The following is a 15,157-nucleotide window of genomic DNA, read 5'->3' as shown; positions in this document are numbered from 1 at the left end:
TGAGCTTGGATCGGGAAGCGACTTCCATGTGTTTCATGGACCAGGGAGGGACTGAAGATATCTCCGGGACAGGGGGAATGTGAGGGTAACTTGTTTATGTGGAGAGTGGTAAAGATTTGGAAGTCACTGTAGGGCTGTTGTCAATCAGGGCTTTCAGAAAGGAATGGGAAAGAAACTGGGGGGAATATAATTGGGAGTGCAGTGGGGAAAGAGCAGAATGGAACTGACTTGCTAGATTGCTGTATGGGACTCGATGGGCTGAATGGCCTAATTGTTTGCACAATGATTAACCATCAACGCGTGTGTCGCTGTTGTGAGTGAGAAAACAGATTCGATGGGTCTCAAAAGCAAGGACTCTGAACACAGTCTGGCAGTAAATGATTTTATTTACAAAAGACGAGCATGGGAAAATCGCACCAGGGATAAAATACACGCACGCACGCACGCACACACACACACACACACACACAATGAACTAGGTACATACAATCAAGAAAAAACAATACGATACCCGCCACCCCTTGACTCAGTGCAGGCACGGCTCTGTGCTACTAGGGACACTAACTAAAACGTTCCCAACCCTTTAACAGTGCACACCTCACTAACGATTTCTCCAGTGCCGTGCCACAGTACTTGGCCTGGAGTGAAGCAGGGTGATCCCTCGAAGATGGCAAAAGAGAGCCGAGTACATGTGGCACCCTTTATAGTGCTGGAGGGCTGGGGGATCCAGCCCAGGTAATTTACAAAGGCCAATGGCCCAAGGTCAAGTACAAAGGTACTTAAAGAGGCCAATGGTCAGGTGTGCGCTGATGGGTGGGGTGGAGCCAGACCTTGATTTGCAGTGGTGTGTCTTCTGACCAGGTAGTGGGCAGTGCTGTCACGTGACAGCTATGACCCTCCACAATACAGTCGCAGGGTGACAGTCATATCCCTGGCTCTGGCATGGGTCAGGGAAAATGGGATTGAATTCTATCCTGCAGTGGGATTCGTGCTGCTCTGGCTGGGTCCTTGAGAGGGGTTCCTATCTCGGCACTGTGGGCGGTGGATCGAGGTCCCTTCCTGACCCCGGCAGTCCAGACGAGTGGATGGGGTGGGACAGGCTGAGCTGAGGGCACGTCTTCACAGGTAGGGGGTCGTCCACAGAAGGGAGAGGTGACCATTGGGAATATAAATGAAATGGTGGAAAACAGATCTGCTCCCACTGCCCTTGGACAAGTTGGCATCACTGTTCACTGCTCCTGCACACCTGTAGTGAAACAATGAAGGTCAGCCGTCAACGAGAGAGAGAGGGAGATGAGTGGTTTTGACTGAACCTGCTTGGAAGTGAGAGGTTAACAGTGTAAGGTCCCTGTGCTGGGTGCTTGAATCTGCCCCCTTTGTATGGTCTGAAATGTCCACTGGATCTGCCTTTCAGGGAGAGGATGCCGGGTGTCCACACCCTGTGTGAAGAACCACTCTTCACATGAGGAATCATAGGGAGTCACGGAGTCGGCCCACCCAGTCCTCACACCATCAACCACCCACATTTACACTCATCCTACACTAATCCCATGTTATTTCCCCGACATTCCCAGCATCAAAAGATTTAGGAGCAGGAAAAGGCTATTCAGCCCTTCGAGCCCACCTTGTATCACTTTGCCCTCTCTGCCTATCCCTCAATTCCTCTAACATCCCCAAATCCACAGATCTCTGTGTCAAATGAACTCAGTGACTGAACCTCTGGCAGGGAGAATTCCCCAGGTTTACCGTTGTCTGCGTGGAAACATTCTCCTTGTCTTGGTCCACAAAGGTCTGAGACAATGAGCTGCTTTGTAATTGGTAACTGGTTTATTATTGTCACATGTACCAAGATACAATGAAAAGCTTTGTTTTGCTTGCATCCAGACAGATCACTCCATGCATCCAGACAGATCACTCCATGCATTAAGTATGTCGAGGTAGTAAAAAGGAAAAACAATAGCATGCAGAATATAGTGTTACAGTTGCAGAGAAAATGCATGCAGGCAGACAAATAAAGTGCAAGGGCCATGACGAGGTAGATTGAGAGAGCAAGAGTTCATCTTTATCATACAAGAGGCTCGTTCAAGAGTTTTATAACAGTGGGATTGAAGCTGTCCTTGAGTCTGGTGGTACGTGTTTTCAGGCTTTTGTATCTTCTGCCCAATGGGAGGGGGAGAATGTCTGGGGTGGGTGGGGTCTTTGATTACGTTGGCTGCTTTACTGAGACAGTGAGAAGTGTAGACAGAGTCCATGGAGGGGATTCTATTATTTGAGTTATTCTATTCACTCAAACGATGTGGGTTTTGCAGGCTGAGCCAGCATTTAATTGGCCATCCCTAGTTGCCCTTGAGAAGGTGGCCTTCTTAAACCACTGCATTATGCACACTCAGTTATTTACTTTCCAACTAAGTTGCCTCAGCGTTAGAGTCGTGGAGACGTACAGAACAGAAGCAGGCCCTCCAGCCCACAGTGTTCGTGCCGATCACCAACCACCCATTCACAATAACCCTTCACCCGATCCCATTTTATTCTCCCCGCATTCCCAGCAACTCCCCGCACACCCCAGCCCACCCCTCACCCGCACATCAGGGGCAATTTACAGCGGCCAATCAACCTCGCATCCTTGGGTTGTGGTTGGAAACCGGAGCACCCCGATAGGGGTATACAAAATTATAAGGGGCATAGACAGGGCTTTCCCACCGTAGGGGTATCAAAAACAAGAGGGTGTGGGCTTAAGGTGAGAGGAAGGAGTTTTAAAGGGGGTCTGAGGGGTAGGTTTTCCATGCAGAGAGCGGGTGATACCTGGAACATGCTGCTGGAGGAGATGGTGGGATCAGATGCTGTCACTATGGTTAAGAGAAATTTAGACAGGCATGAATAGGTGAGGCGTAGAAGGATACAGACCTAGTGTGGGAAAATGAGGTTAGTGTAGATGGGTATAAGGTCGGCATGGACATAGTGGGCTGAAGGGACTGTTTCTGTGCTGTAAGACTATAAGGCTCTATTAAATCCACACAGTCACAGGGAGAACATGTAAACTCCACACAGACAGCACCGGGGGTCAGGATTGAACCTGGGTCACTGGAGCTGTGAGGCTGCAGCTCTGCTAGCTGTGGCACTGTGCCACCCATTAAAGCCTTCCGCAATGTTTGAAGGCCTCCCTACCCCAAGGGAGTTATGCACCCCTGGTAAGGAACCACTGGTTTGAACACTTCAATCAGATCAACACTTAATCTGCTAACACTTGGGGTGCGAGGTGGGTCTGTGCAACCTGACCCTTGGCCCTGAGCTCCTGTATCGGCAGCAGATGTGGCTGCCAGCAGAGTGCGCCGGAGAGCCTCCTGGGTCTGGACTCTGACCGTGCTCCACAGAGCCAAGCAAGGCCGAGGTCCTCGATGAGTCACCCCCTGCCCTTCAGCCTCAGCTGCCTGCCTTGCCCACGGCACGAAGGGTACGATCGAACTGAAACGTTGACTGTCCATTTCCCTCCGCAGAGGCTGCCTGACCCGCTGAGTTCCTCCAGTGTGTTGTGTGTTGCCCCAGATTCCAGCATCTGCAGTCCCTTCTGTCTCCATGGTGTTCCCAAAGTCTTCAGCAGCCAGGGTGGTGATGGTGGGAAAATGCTGAGATGCAGGTCAGCAGTGGAATAGACCCATGGGCAGAAGGTCCTCCTGTTCTTATAATGGGTTTCCAGGCTTTTGAGCAGCTCACCCTACACTGGAATGGTGCCCGGCCTAATGTCAGACAGGTGTTCAACGTCCCTGGGACGCGCCAGACCATGGACTACGACGCTGGGGGAGCCTTTCCCATTAGGTGAGGGTAAGGAGCACATCTTCTGCCCATGGAGACTCAGGGGCTGTAGACACCCCTCATCACATGGGGGACACTGAGCCACAGGCATCTCCTCAATGGGATGGAGTTCCAGCAGAATCCTTTCATCCTGGGCAACACCGTGCCTGTGTGAGGGTCACACCTACAGGCACACCAGTGCGAGGGTCTCACCTACAGGCCCACAGTGTGAGGGTCACACCTACAGGCCCCACAGTGTGAGGGTGACACCTACAGGCCCCACAGTGTGAGGGTCACACCTACAGGCCCCACAGGGTGAGGGTCACACCTACAGGCCCCACAGGGTGAGGGTCACACCTCCAGGCACAGTGTGAGGGTCACACCTACAGGCGCAGTGTGAGGGTCACTTCTTTCTGTGGTCCACTGGAGTTTATAGCCACTGAAGGTGTGTGAAGCTTGGTTTCTGGATCTACTATTTCAAAAAAAAATTTATTCAAAATAAAAGATAAATACAAAGAAAGAAAATGATGCAAAATACAAGAGCTTAACATTCAGTGTTGTTACATTCAGTAGTGTAAAATTGAAAGAGAAAAAAAAACTACAAAAACATAGCACCATTGCCACTGATGTGGCTCCCTGAGGTGATTCCCCCTTTCATTTCTCGAGGGGCTTCCTCACCCTTACACTTCCCAATCCGCTCCAGCCAATTCTTGCTACACTCCTCAGCCCCTCCGAACCAGACCCCCAGCACCTTCAGGTAATCAAACCTGACGTTGAAGGGGAAGTTGGATTGGTCGGGCCAGTTACTGAAGAGTACGGCCTCGCTCTTCCTACGGTTGACTCTGGCTCCCGATGCCAACTCGAACTGGTCACAGATGTTGATTGATCTGCGAACTGACCGTGGGTCCGAGCAGAAGACGGTGACATTGTCCATATACAGGGAGGTTTTGACTTGTGTGCCTCCACTGCTTGGCAACTTCACCCCTCTTATGCTCTTGTACTTCCTGATGGATTCGGCAAAGGGTTCCATGCAGCACATGAATAAGACTGGAGAGTGGACGACCCTGCCTGACTCCAGACCTGATGGGGAAACTATCTGTCTCCCACCCATTGATTTGGACTGCACTATGGATGTCTGTGTAGAGCAGTTGGATCCAATTTCTTACTCCCTCTCCAAAACCCATTTTGGAGAGCACGTCCATCACGTACGTGTGTGATATCCTGTGGAGGGCCTTCTCCTGGTCCAAGCTGACCAGGCAGGTGTCCACCCCTCTGTCCTACATGTAGGCGATGGTATCCCTGAGCAGCGCGAGGCTGTCAGAGATTTTCCTGCCAGGTACAGCACAGGTTTGGTCTGGGTGGATCGCCTGTCCCAGAGCAGACTTGACCTGGTTGGCGATGGCCTTGGATAGGATCTTATAGTCAACATTGAACAGTGAAATGGATCTCCAGTTCCTGATGTCCTCCTCCTCCCCTTCTGCTTGTCAGTGAGGGTAATAATGCCCTTCCTCATGGAGTCTGACATTCTGCCAGCCTATAGCGTTATACACTTCCAGCAGGTCCGGGCCCATCCAATCCCACAGAGCTGAGTACAACTCTGCTGGTAAGCCATCACTTCTGGGATGTTTATTCATGCCAAGGGAACGGATGGAGCCAGTTAGCTCCTCCAGGGACAGTGGCTGATCCAGGCTCTCCTGCTTGCTTTCGTCCAGCACCTCTGTGATAGAGGACAGGAAGTTTTGGGAGGCCATGCTATCTGTGTTCGTACTGTCATACAGACTGGCTGACGCTGTTAGCAGCGGTGGGAGCTGCTGGAGGACAGCCAGCCGCTCGCTCCGCACGGGCCAGGCATATACATTAATTAGCTGGAGCAGATTGTTATGGTACTTTACGTCAGCCACGAGGAGCCGCCGCCCCACCACCTCTTTGACCAGTGATAGAGAAGTCACCTCCCTGCAGCAGAATCCCCAGGCTGTGTGGGTTTCCTCCAGGTGCTCCGGTTTCCTCCCACATTGCAAAGACGTACGGGTAGGTTAATTTGGGTTTGAAGTGGGCGGCACGGACTCGTTGGGCCAGAAGGGCCTGTTACCACGCTGTAAATAAAAAAGAAAATGATTGGTAGAAAGTAGCACATGGGTGGAGCCAAGACATTCCAGAAGGGCTCACTGTTTAACCTGATGTGACTGAACAAGCAACCACAGGTTGCATGGTCACCTGCAGCGGTCTGGGGTTGTAGGGCCAGTCGGCGTACTGCACAGGTGCTGCATCGAAGGCCATTGCAGATGGTGCAGGAGTTAACACCAGCATGGAGAGATGATTGGCCAGCAGCTAACAGGAAATAGAAAGTTGGCATAGAGAGACAAAGGACCGCAGATGCTGGAATCTAGATGAAAAATACGACGATGCTGGAGGAACTCAGCAGGCCAGGCAGCATCTGTGGAGAAAAGCAGGCGGTCAACGTGTCATGTCAGGACCCTTCCTCAGGACTGAAGATAGGAAAAGGGGAAGCCCAATATACAGGAGGGAAAAGCAGAGCAGTGATAGGTGGACAAAAGAGGGGAGGCGGGGTGGGGGACAAGATAGGCACCTGCCTATCACTATCTCTTACCTGCATCTACCTATCACCACTCTGTGCCCACCCCGCCTCCCCTCTTTTGTCCACCTATCACTGCTCTGCTTTTCCCTCCTCTATATCGGGCTCCCCTTTTCTTATCTTCAGTCCTGAATGGAAATGTTGACTGTCTGCCTTTCTCCGTGGACGCTGCCAGAAAGTTGGCATAAATGGGTCCTTTACGGGTTGTCGAGGTGTGACGAGTTCTGTGTAGTGGGTCCGCTGACGGGCCTTGGCTTTTTACAATTTATAACAATGAAGGCACTGAAGTTACGGTTACTTGATTTGCTGATGACACGGAGACAGGTAGGAAAGTAAGTTGTAGGAAGGACACGGGGGGGGGGGGGGGTTGACAAACGGAGATTGACGGATTTACTGAGTGGACAAAAATCTGGCAAATAAAGTGTGGAAAAAATAAAACTGTCCATTTTGGCTGGAAAAACAATTTTAAAAAAAGGAAGCACCTTAGCTAAATGGTGAGAGACTGCAGAGCTCTGAGATACAGAGAACCTTTGTGTGGGGGGAGGGGAGGGAGAGAGGCAGAAGGGGAGGGGGAGGTGAAGAGGGGAGGGAGAGGGCAGAGGGGCAAGGGCAGACAGAGGGGGAGGGCAGTTAGGGAAGGAGGGGAGGGGAGGAGAAGGGGAGGGAGAGGGGTAGAAGGGGAGGGGGAGGTGAAGAGGGGAGGGCAGTTAGGGAAGGGGCGGAGGGGAGGAGAAGGGGAGGGAGAGGGGTAGAAGGGGAGGGGGAGGTGAAGAGGGGAGGGCAGTTAGGGAAGGGGCAGAGAAGAAGGGCAGGGTCGGAGCTCAGTGGAGGAGGCTGGGGAAAGAGGGGGCGGTAGGCGGAGTAGGAGAATTTTGGAGAGAGAGAGGCGAGGGGGTTGGGGAGAGAGCGGGCTGGGTGAGGGAGAGCGGGGGGGGTGGTGGTTTAAGCTGGGACGGGGAGAGGTGCAGTGAGTGGGGCAAAGGTGCAGTGAGTGGGGCAAGAGGGGGAGGAGCAGCAGACGCCGCGGGGAGAGGCCAGAGTCCAGCGGGCGCTGGGAGGAGCCTCGCCCGGAAGGCGAAGATAAAACCGCGGAGAGGGGGTGGAGGGAGGAGAGGTCCCAGCGGCGCCACCATGGGCAGGAAGGTCGTGATCTTCGGCTCCACCGGGATGACGGGGCTCGCCACCCTGTCGCAGGCCGTCGCTGCAGGTGAGCGGACGTCCGGGGGGAGGTGACAGCTACTGAGCCAGACCAGCAGCACCGACTAACTACTGACCAGCAGCACCCAGCCAAACTGACCAGTAAACCAGCAACGCTGACCATTGACCAGCAACGCTGACCAATCATTGACCAGCAACGCTGACCAGCAACGCTGACCAATCATTGACCAGCAACGCTGACCAATGAGACCAGCAATGTTGACCAATCACTGACCAGTAAGACCAGCAACACTGACCAATGAGACCAGCAATGTTGACCAATCACTGACCAGTAAGACCAGCAACGCTGACCAATCATTGACCAGCAACACTGACCAATGAGACCAGCAATGTTGACCAATCACTGACCAGTAAGACCAGCAACACTGACCAATGAGACCGGCAACGTTGACCAATCACTGACCAGCGAAACGGACCAGTAAGACCAGCGAGTGAGCCGGGGCGCTGGGTGAGTCTGGGTTAGAGAGAGTGCCAGTCTCTGTATAACCAGGTACATCGCTTTAACGTCAGCTCCGTGTGTGGAAGTGTTATCTTCCAGTGCCGAAGAGCTGTGTCGAATGTTTCTGCTCTTAAATAAATACAGCATTTCAACACTAATAGTCGATTCCAATAATATTTAGTTACAATCATAATAGATAATCAATGGGCTGTAGTGAGGGGGGAACTTCAAACAGTCTCAATTACTAGAAAAAAAACATAGAGGGCAAATTAATAAGCCCAATAAATCGGGAACTCAACAGTGGTCATGTCATTTGAGTGTCAAAGACCAAAAAAAATGAAGCTGGAGGAACTCAGCAGGCCAGGCAGCATCCCTGAACAAGGGTCCGGACCTGAAATGTTGACTGCCTGCTTTTCTCCACAGATGCTGCCTGGCCTGCTGAGTTCCTCCAGCATTATCGTGTTTTTCCAGCATTTGCAGTCGAGTGTCAAAGGCGGGTGGCTGGACTCTCTATGGAAGGCCATTTTAAATGCACTCATATTTTACAGATAATTGCATGGGTCCATGTTCTTAGTGAGATGAATGACTGTTGGGAGCACCTTGACCACACAGACTGCAGGGGTTTAAGATAGTGGTTTACCACCCCTTTTCTCAAGAGTGGTTAGGAATAGGCAATAAGGGTTAAGCAATGCCCAAATAAAAACAAACACAGCATTGGGAGAAGGGGAGCTAGCAACCGGTTCCTTTCTACATTTCAAGAACCCCTTGCTTGGTTAGAGGCTACTTCGGGATGTCCTCGGATTGTGAGAAATGTTGTATAAATCTAACATTGTTTTTCCTCCAGCTAACTGAAAAGCTTTGATCCATCCAATCTACTGCTCACTCCTAATCCTCTCAAGCCCTCATCCAGTTGCTCCCTTGCACAAAGTCTTGGTTGAGTCATCCCCGCGTGCTGACATTCTCACCGACATTGTCAGTCATTCGTTGGTGCCTTGATCTAGTTGTCAGATCCCCCTGGGTGTGGCCACCCTGCAATGAACAGATAAGTCCTTATCCATCTGTCTGTGAGAGGGAAGGGGCTTATCAGCTAGCAAGTCACCAAGGCAGTTGCTCAGACTCCTGCCCTCAGAAGAAAGAGCAAGGCAGCTGGGAGGGGAGAGGGGAATGCAGGCTAAGGGAGAGATTAAGGGAAGGGGAGACTGAAGGGGATTAGGGAAGGGGGGTTAGGCTAGAGAACATGTATGTTTGGGTCCACCTGTGTCTGTGGGTGTTATAGTGCATCTGAATGTGGCTAGCGTGTGAGTGTATGTATGCACGCTTTTATTCTCCAATCAGCTTGGACATTCTTGCTGTTGGACCAAGAACTTATGACTGTGTGGTAGCTGACATGTAATAGCCATTCTGTATTAAATAAGTTCATCCACAGGCATCTGCTGCTGCAATGGAAGCAAGTCATCCTTGACCCCAAGGGTCCACCTGAGAAAAGAGAATGTTGCTTGTCTCAAGTTGAAGTATTTTGAATGATACTATTAAATGTCCTAACTTCTAGACAAAAGACATGTATATACAAGAGGTTATATAACTTTGGTCTGTCCCACAGCTGTTCTACTGTAGGGAATATGGAAGCCAATCTGTGCATAGCAAGATCCCACAAATGTAAATATTATCATGACTGATAATTTGTTTTTCTTGGTGATGTCTGAGGAGTAAATTTTGACCCTGGATCCTCAGGAGGACTTCCCCTGCTCTTCTTCACAAAGTCCTCTGCCTCCAAATCATCCAGCAAATTGCCTGAAGTTTTTCAGTGACTTTATAAGTGTGATAGGACTGGCCATAGGTAGTATAAGCAGAAACTTCCAAACCTGTGTGCTTTCTTTCAAAATAATCTATTCAAAAAAATTATATTCATCAAAGTTGTCACTTGCACAAATACATGTATGCACCAGTGCAAGAACTTACCTGCAGCAGCATTGCAGGCACATCGCATTAGAGATGCAACATCCACAAGGAAAACAAATTCAGTTCCAACCTCTATGAGGCAGACATATCTATATACATATTCCAACACTTTAGACATAAAAGTTGTTAGAGGGTTAGGATATAGTTGCATCAAACTCGCACTTGAACTCCAACTGGTTGACAACACAGAGTCTAGAGGGAAAGTTGTAAAGAAACTGAATTCTTCATCACATTCTGCAGGAGGGGACATGGACGTTATGATAAATGTGACAAGAATATTCATTATCCTTAGACCCTGAGGTTCCCATGGCTGAATCGGTGTCTGCATTCACCTGTCCAAAGGTAACCTGCTTTCTCTCATAGGTCACGAGGTGACAGTTCTGGTCCGTGACCCTGCCAAACTGCCGGCAGAACACAAGGGGATAAATGTCATCGTTGGCGATGTCCTGAATAAGGAAGATGTCCAGAAGGCCGTCAAAGGACAAGATGGGGTCATCGTCGTTCTGGGAACCAGGAATGATCTGAGTAAGTCTTCCCAATGGGTTGGGCAGCAGTGACGTGTGACTCCCTGCGACATGGAGTGTTTGAGCTGAATGGTATGGACTGGTAATGGGAATTTGAATAAATACATTGGGGGGGGAGGTGGGAAGGAATATAAAGATTAAGGTGCAGTCAGAAGGGAGGAAACTTGAGTAGAACATAATCACCAGTTGGGCCTTTCTCTGAACTTTGCATTTATTTTGGAAACAGGAGTGTAAGAAATAGAAACATGAGTGGGCCATTCCTGAATTTACTCCTTATCCTTTGAATCCCTTAATATTTAATTACGTATATTTTCCTTATGATCCATGCACATTTCTAATCTAATTTTAGTGGGATTTACTATCAATTGTTATTAATATATCAGGCATTAATGGAAAAGCACGGCACTGGAAAATTTATTGTACCACTGCTTTACATCTGAAAACACAGAATTACAAGTGTGTGGTGTGTATTAATAGAAGTAACATCCATTTGTCCACAGAAGTGCTGTGCCTGCTGCGTTATTGGAGTTTCATTGGTGCTGCAGCATTTGTTGCCATTTTACTCTTTTAAACACAGTTTAAAAGGTTTAAATGTGACTTTTGGGAGAGGTTGTGCACCCCACCGTGTCCCAGGCTAGCGTCCTTGTAGCCTTGCCAGTCACTGTGACTGGCAGAGTTAAACCACTGCCCACTGTTCTCCATCCCCACGTGCAGTTCGTCCTTGGGCTTAGCAATCAGCCTTGTGGCTTTCCAATACTCGCTGGATTCCTCCATGTCGAGCATCTGAAAATAACGCCTGAACTCAGAGTGCTGCAGAAAACTAGTTTTCCGTTTTCCTTTGTCTTCCATCAGGCCCCACGACGATGATGTCCGAGGGAACCAGAAACATTATTGAAGCAATGAAGGCCCACAATGTGAGGAAGGTTGTGGGCTGCATGTCAAGTAAGTTTAAAGTTGGAATGCATTTTATTGCATCCTTCATCACCCCAGGACATTCAACACGTTGGAGTGAGTTTTAAAATGGAGTGATTTCTACAATATTGGCAATGTAACCAATCAATAACATGCTAATTATTTTTGGTGCTGTAAGTTGAGGTTTGAATCTTGACAAAGGGACCAATAAAAACTCCTCTGCTGTTCTTCAGAGAGTGATGTGGCTGTGTACCACACCAGTTGATGTCATTAGCCAGTAAAACATAGGAGGCATTACCTTGGTGTATTAAACACAGCTGATGTGATGTTTCTATTTCTGCAGCATTCCTGTTATGGGATGAAGCCAAGATTCCGCCACGCCTCCTGGAGGTGACCAAAGACCACCAGAGGATGTATGAAGTGCTGAAGGACTCTGGGCTTGACTACGTGGCTGTGTTTCCACCTCACATTGATGGTTAGATTTTCTTTAGTATAGAACAGGCTCTGGGTGCCAATCACTGTGGTCTTAAGATGGTTCACTATCGAGGTGACGTAATTCTGATATTGAGCATGTTAAGCAATCTTGCCCCCATCCATTCAACATCACTTTGTGGTGGACAATTCTCAAATCTGCAGTTTAGCACATGATTCGGACTCCGAAGCTAACCCAATACTGAACAGCCGGTTAAGCTCTGCTGCATTCAAATTAGAGGCAGTAGCAGGTTATAATACTGCTCTGTGATATCTGTGCCCCTTCATCAGAACGGGGAAAGTTTCCAAGAGGTGATTCAAATTTTTCCTTTTTTTTTTCTTTCAAGAGTTGTCTTTGGGTTGGGATGGGTTTTATGTTCTAAAATGCCGTCATCCAGAGAGCAAGCAATTGCATTTACCCTAACCTCATCTTGTGAGAGAGATTCCCCTCGTCCCTCCCATCCTTCCCCCACCCTCTCGACAACCTAAAACTAACTTGTTTTTTCTTTCCCAGTTCTGATGAAGGGGCATCAACCAGAAACCTTAACTCTGTTTCTCTCTGCACAGATGCTGCCTGACCTGCTGAGTGTTTTCAGCATTTTCCTTATTGCAATTAAAGTGCTTTTCTTGACTTTGGGATATCCCAAAGCAATTCACAGCTAATTTAGTGTTGTGAGGATGCACACTTATCTGGGAAAATACAATGGCTTTTTGTTCCATAAATGGCAAGGTCATGTTATTTGAGGGATAAATATTGGCCAGGACACTGGAAAGAGTTATTGTGTTCTGCAAATAGTGCCATGGTTTTATTTACTTCCACTGGAGGAGTGGGCATGTCCTTGGCTCAGTGTTTCATCCAATGTGACAGGCAGGACCACATGCACGGTCTTTGGACAGGGAACACACTCTGATGTGCAACCAAGTGAGCTACCAATGATCCAGGATACACAAATCCATCAGTGACTTGGTGCTAAATTTATAAAACATTACAAATGTTCACAGCAGTGAAACGGGTTCTTGAGCCCAACTACTGCACACCAGTGTTTCTGATCCAAACAGCCCGCTCCCATCCCTTCATCTCCCTCCCCCACCAACGTATCACAGAGTCATACAGCACAGAAATAGGCCCTTTGGCCCAACTTGTCCATGCTGACCAAGGTGCCTACCTGAGCTAGTTCCATTTGCCTGTGTTTGGCCCATATCCCTCTCAACCTTTCCTATCCGTGCACCTGTCCAAATGTCTTTTAGACATTCTAACTCTACCTGCCTCTACAGCTTCCTCTGGCAGCTCGTTCCACATCCCCACCACCCTCTGTGTAGAAAAAGTTGCCCTTCAGGTCCCCTTCAAATCGTTCCCCTCTCACCTTAGACCTATGCCCTTTCGTTTTAGACTCCCTAGCCTGGTAAAATAGACTGTGACCATTTACCTTGCCTATGTTGCTCCTGATTTTATATACCTCTATAGAGTCACCTCTCAGCCTACTGCTAGGGAAAGCAGCCACAGCCTATTCATGAATTTTTCCATGAATTCCTATTAGTTTTATCAATTACAATCTCATTGTTATGGTCTCAAACCTTTTCTACATCAACCCTAAGAAAATCTTAGGGTTATAAGTTCCATTCCTCTATGGAAGAGCCCCAACCAGTTCAACAGGCAGAAAGTCCCTGAATCTGTTTTGAACGCAGGTCCCTGAGGTAAAAGGTTAGCACCTGACCTACTCCATGCATCGCAGTGTAACTTCCCCTCCTCCACTGCAGGTACTGACCACGGTGTAAAAAAAAGGGGCAACTAGCTGAGGCTCCTGCGAAAGCCCAAACTCCTCCCAGTGCTGAGATCAGAAACTTCTTGCAGGGCTAAGACTAAACCTGCGACTTCCTGGTCTGTGGCGCCTTCATCCACAGCCCGTTTGTTGACAATAAATGGAAATTAAGAAACAGCAGATGCCATAAATCCGAAAGAGAAAATGCTGGGAACACTCAACAGGTCAGGCAGCATCTGTGGAGAGAAAAACAGAGTTAATGTTTCAGGATGAAGACCCTTCAGGTCTGACAGGATCCTTAACCTGAAATGTTAACTGTTTCCTTCTCCACATATGCTGACAGACCTGCTAGGTGTTTCCAGCATTTTCCGTTTCTTGGCTGCTGGTTTTAATGCCTATTTTGAAAGTCAAGCAACAGGGAAGTGAGCTCAAATGAATACCCTGCAGTGTAGCATTAATGCAGAAAGAAACTCTTACAGTTGGGATGAAGTCAGGACCAGGCATTACACAGGAAATAATTCTTGTTTCATTCCCTTTCCCAATATCTGTGTCCTCCTGACCACAACATTCCTATCCCTGGGCTTCCTATCCTGAGTATTGTTTCTGTGCTCCTTATCCCTATTCCTTAGAACATAAAACAGTACAGCACAGGAACAGGCCCTTCAGCCCATGATGTTGTACCAAACTAATTAAACAAGTAATTAAATGCCTAATTAAATCAGAATCAGGTTTATTATCACTGATGTATGTCGTGAAATTTGTTTTGTGGCAGCAGTACAGCGCAAGATTAAAAAAAAATTACTACAAGTAAACTAATCCCTTCTTCCTACACAATGTACCTGTCCCTCCATTCTGAGGAACATGTGCCTTGTCTAAGAGCCTCTTAAACACCTCTGTTGTATCTGCCTCTGCTTCCACCACCACCCCTGGCAGCGCATTCCAGGCACTCACCACTCTCTGTGTGTTTAAAAAAAAATATAAAACTTGCCCTGCACATTGCATTATGGTTTGTTTTAACATCACTTTGTTCCTCTTACAGACAATCTCCCTCTGACAGGGAATTACGCAGTGTCAGTCGGTCAAAGGGGAGGCCGAGTCATCTCCAAACATGACTTGGGACACTTCTTCGTCAGGTGTCTTACAACCTCTGAGTACGACGGGAAGTTCGTCTGTGTTTCAGGCACTTACCAGTCCTAGTGACGCCAACAAACAGGGAATGGGTGGTGCTCTGCCGTGTTAGCATGTCTCAACAGAATGATAAATAAAACATCTAAATCCACCATTCTCACTGGGTGTTCTTGTAGCCGAAGTGTGCAGATCCATCAGTGTGTGATTAAACTGCACAGACAGGTGGTTAAAGGGTAGGGAGCGATGCTGTAGCATTCCTAGAGAGTAATCTGGAGATCTGAGGTCCCATCCCACAGAAGCAGGGGACTTTATAGTAAATAAAGAGCTACTTTCAGTAATGCTGGCCAATCTTTGGGGGAAAAAA

General features: G+C 48.6%; 1 protein-coding gene across 1 annotated transcript; it reads left to right on the top strand.

Moving 5' to 3' along the window:
• Positions 1-7,394: 7,394 nt before the first annotated feature.
• Positions 7,395-14,945, top strand: blvrb (biliverdin reductase B). The gene is made up of 5 exons (XM_052044289.1): positions 7,395-7,589; positions 10,362-10,523; positions 11,375-11,464; positions 11,778-11,909; positions 14,705-14,945. The coding sequence occupies exons 1-5, from the start codon at positions 7,514-7,516 to the stop codon at positions 14,860-14,862; spliced, it is 618 nt and encodes a 205-aa protein (XP_051900249.1). The 5' UTR covers positions 7,395-7,513; the 3' UTR covers positions 14,863-14,945.
• The last annotated feature ends 212 nt before the right edge of the window (positions 14,946-15,157 follow it).

This window comes from Pristis pectinata, chromosome 35 (genome assembly GCF_009764475.1).
Source record: "Pristis pectinata isolate sPriPec2 chromosome 35, sPriPec2.1.pri, whole genome shotgun sequence".
Lineage (NCBI taxonomy): Eukaryota > Metazoa > Chordata > Chondrichthyes > Rhinopristiformes > Pristidae > Pristis > Pristis pectinata.
This window is presented reverse-complemented; position numbering and strand designations above follow the sequence as displayed.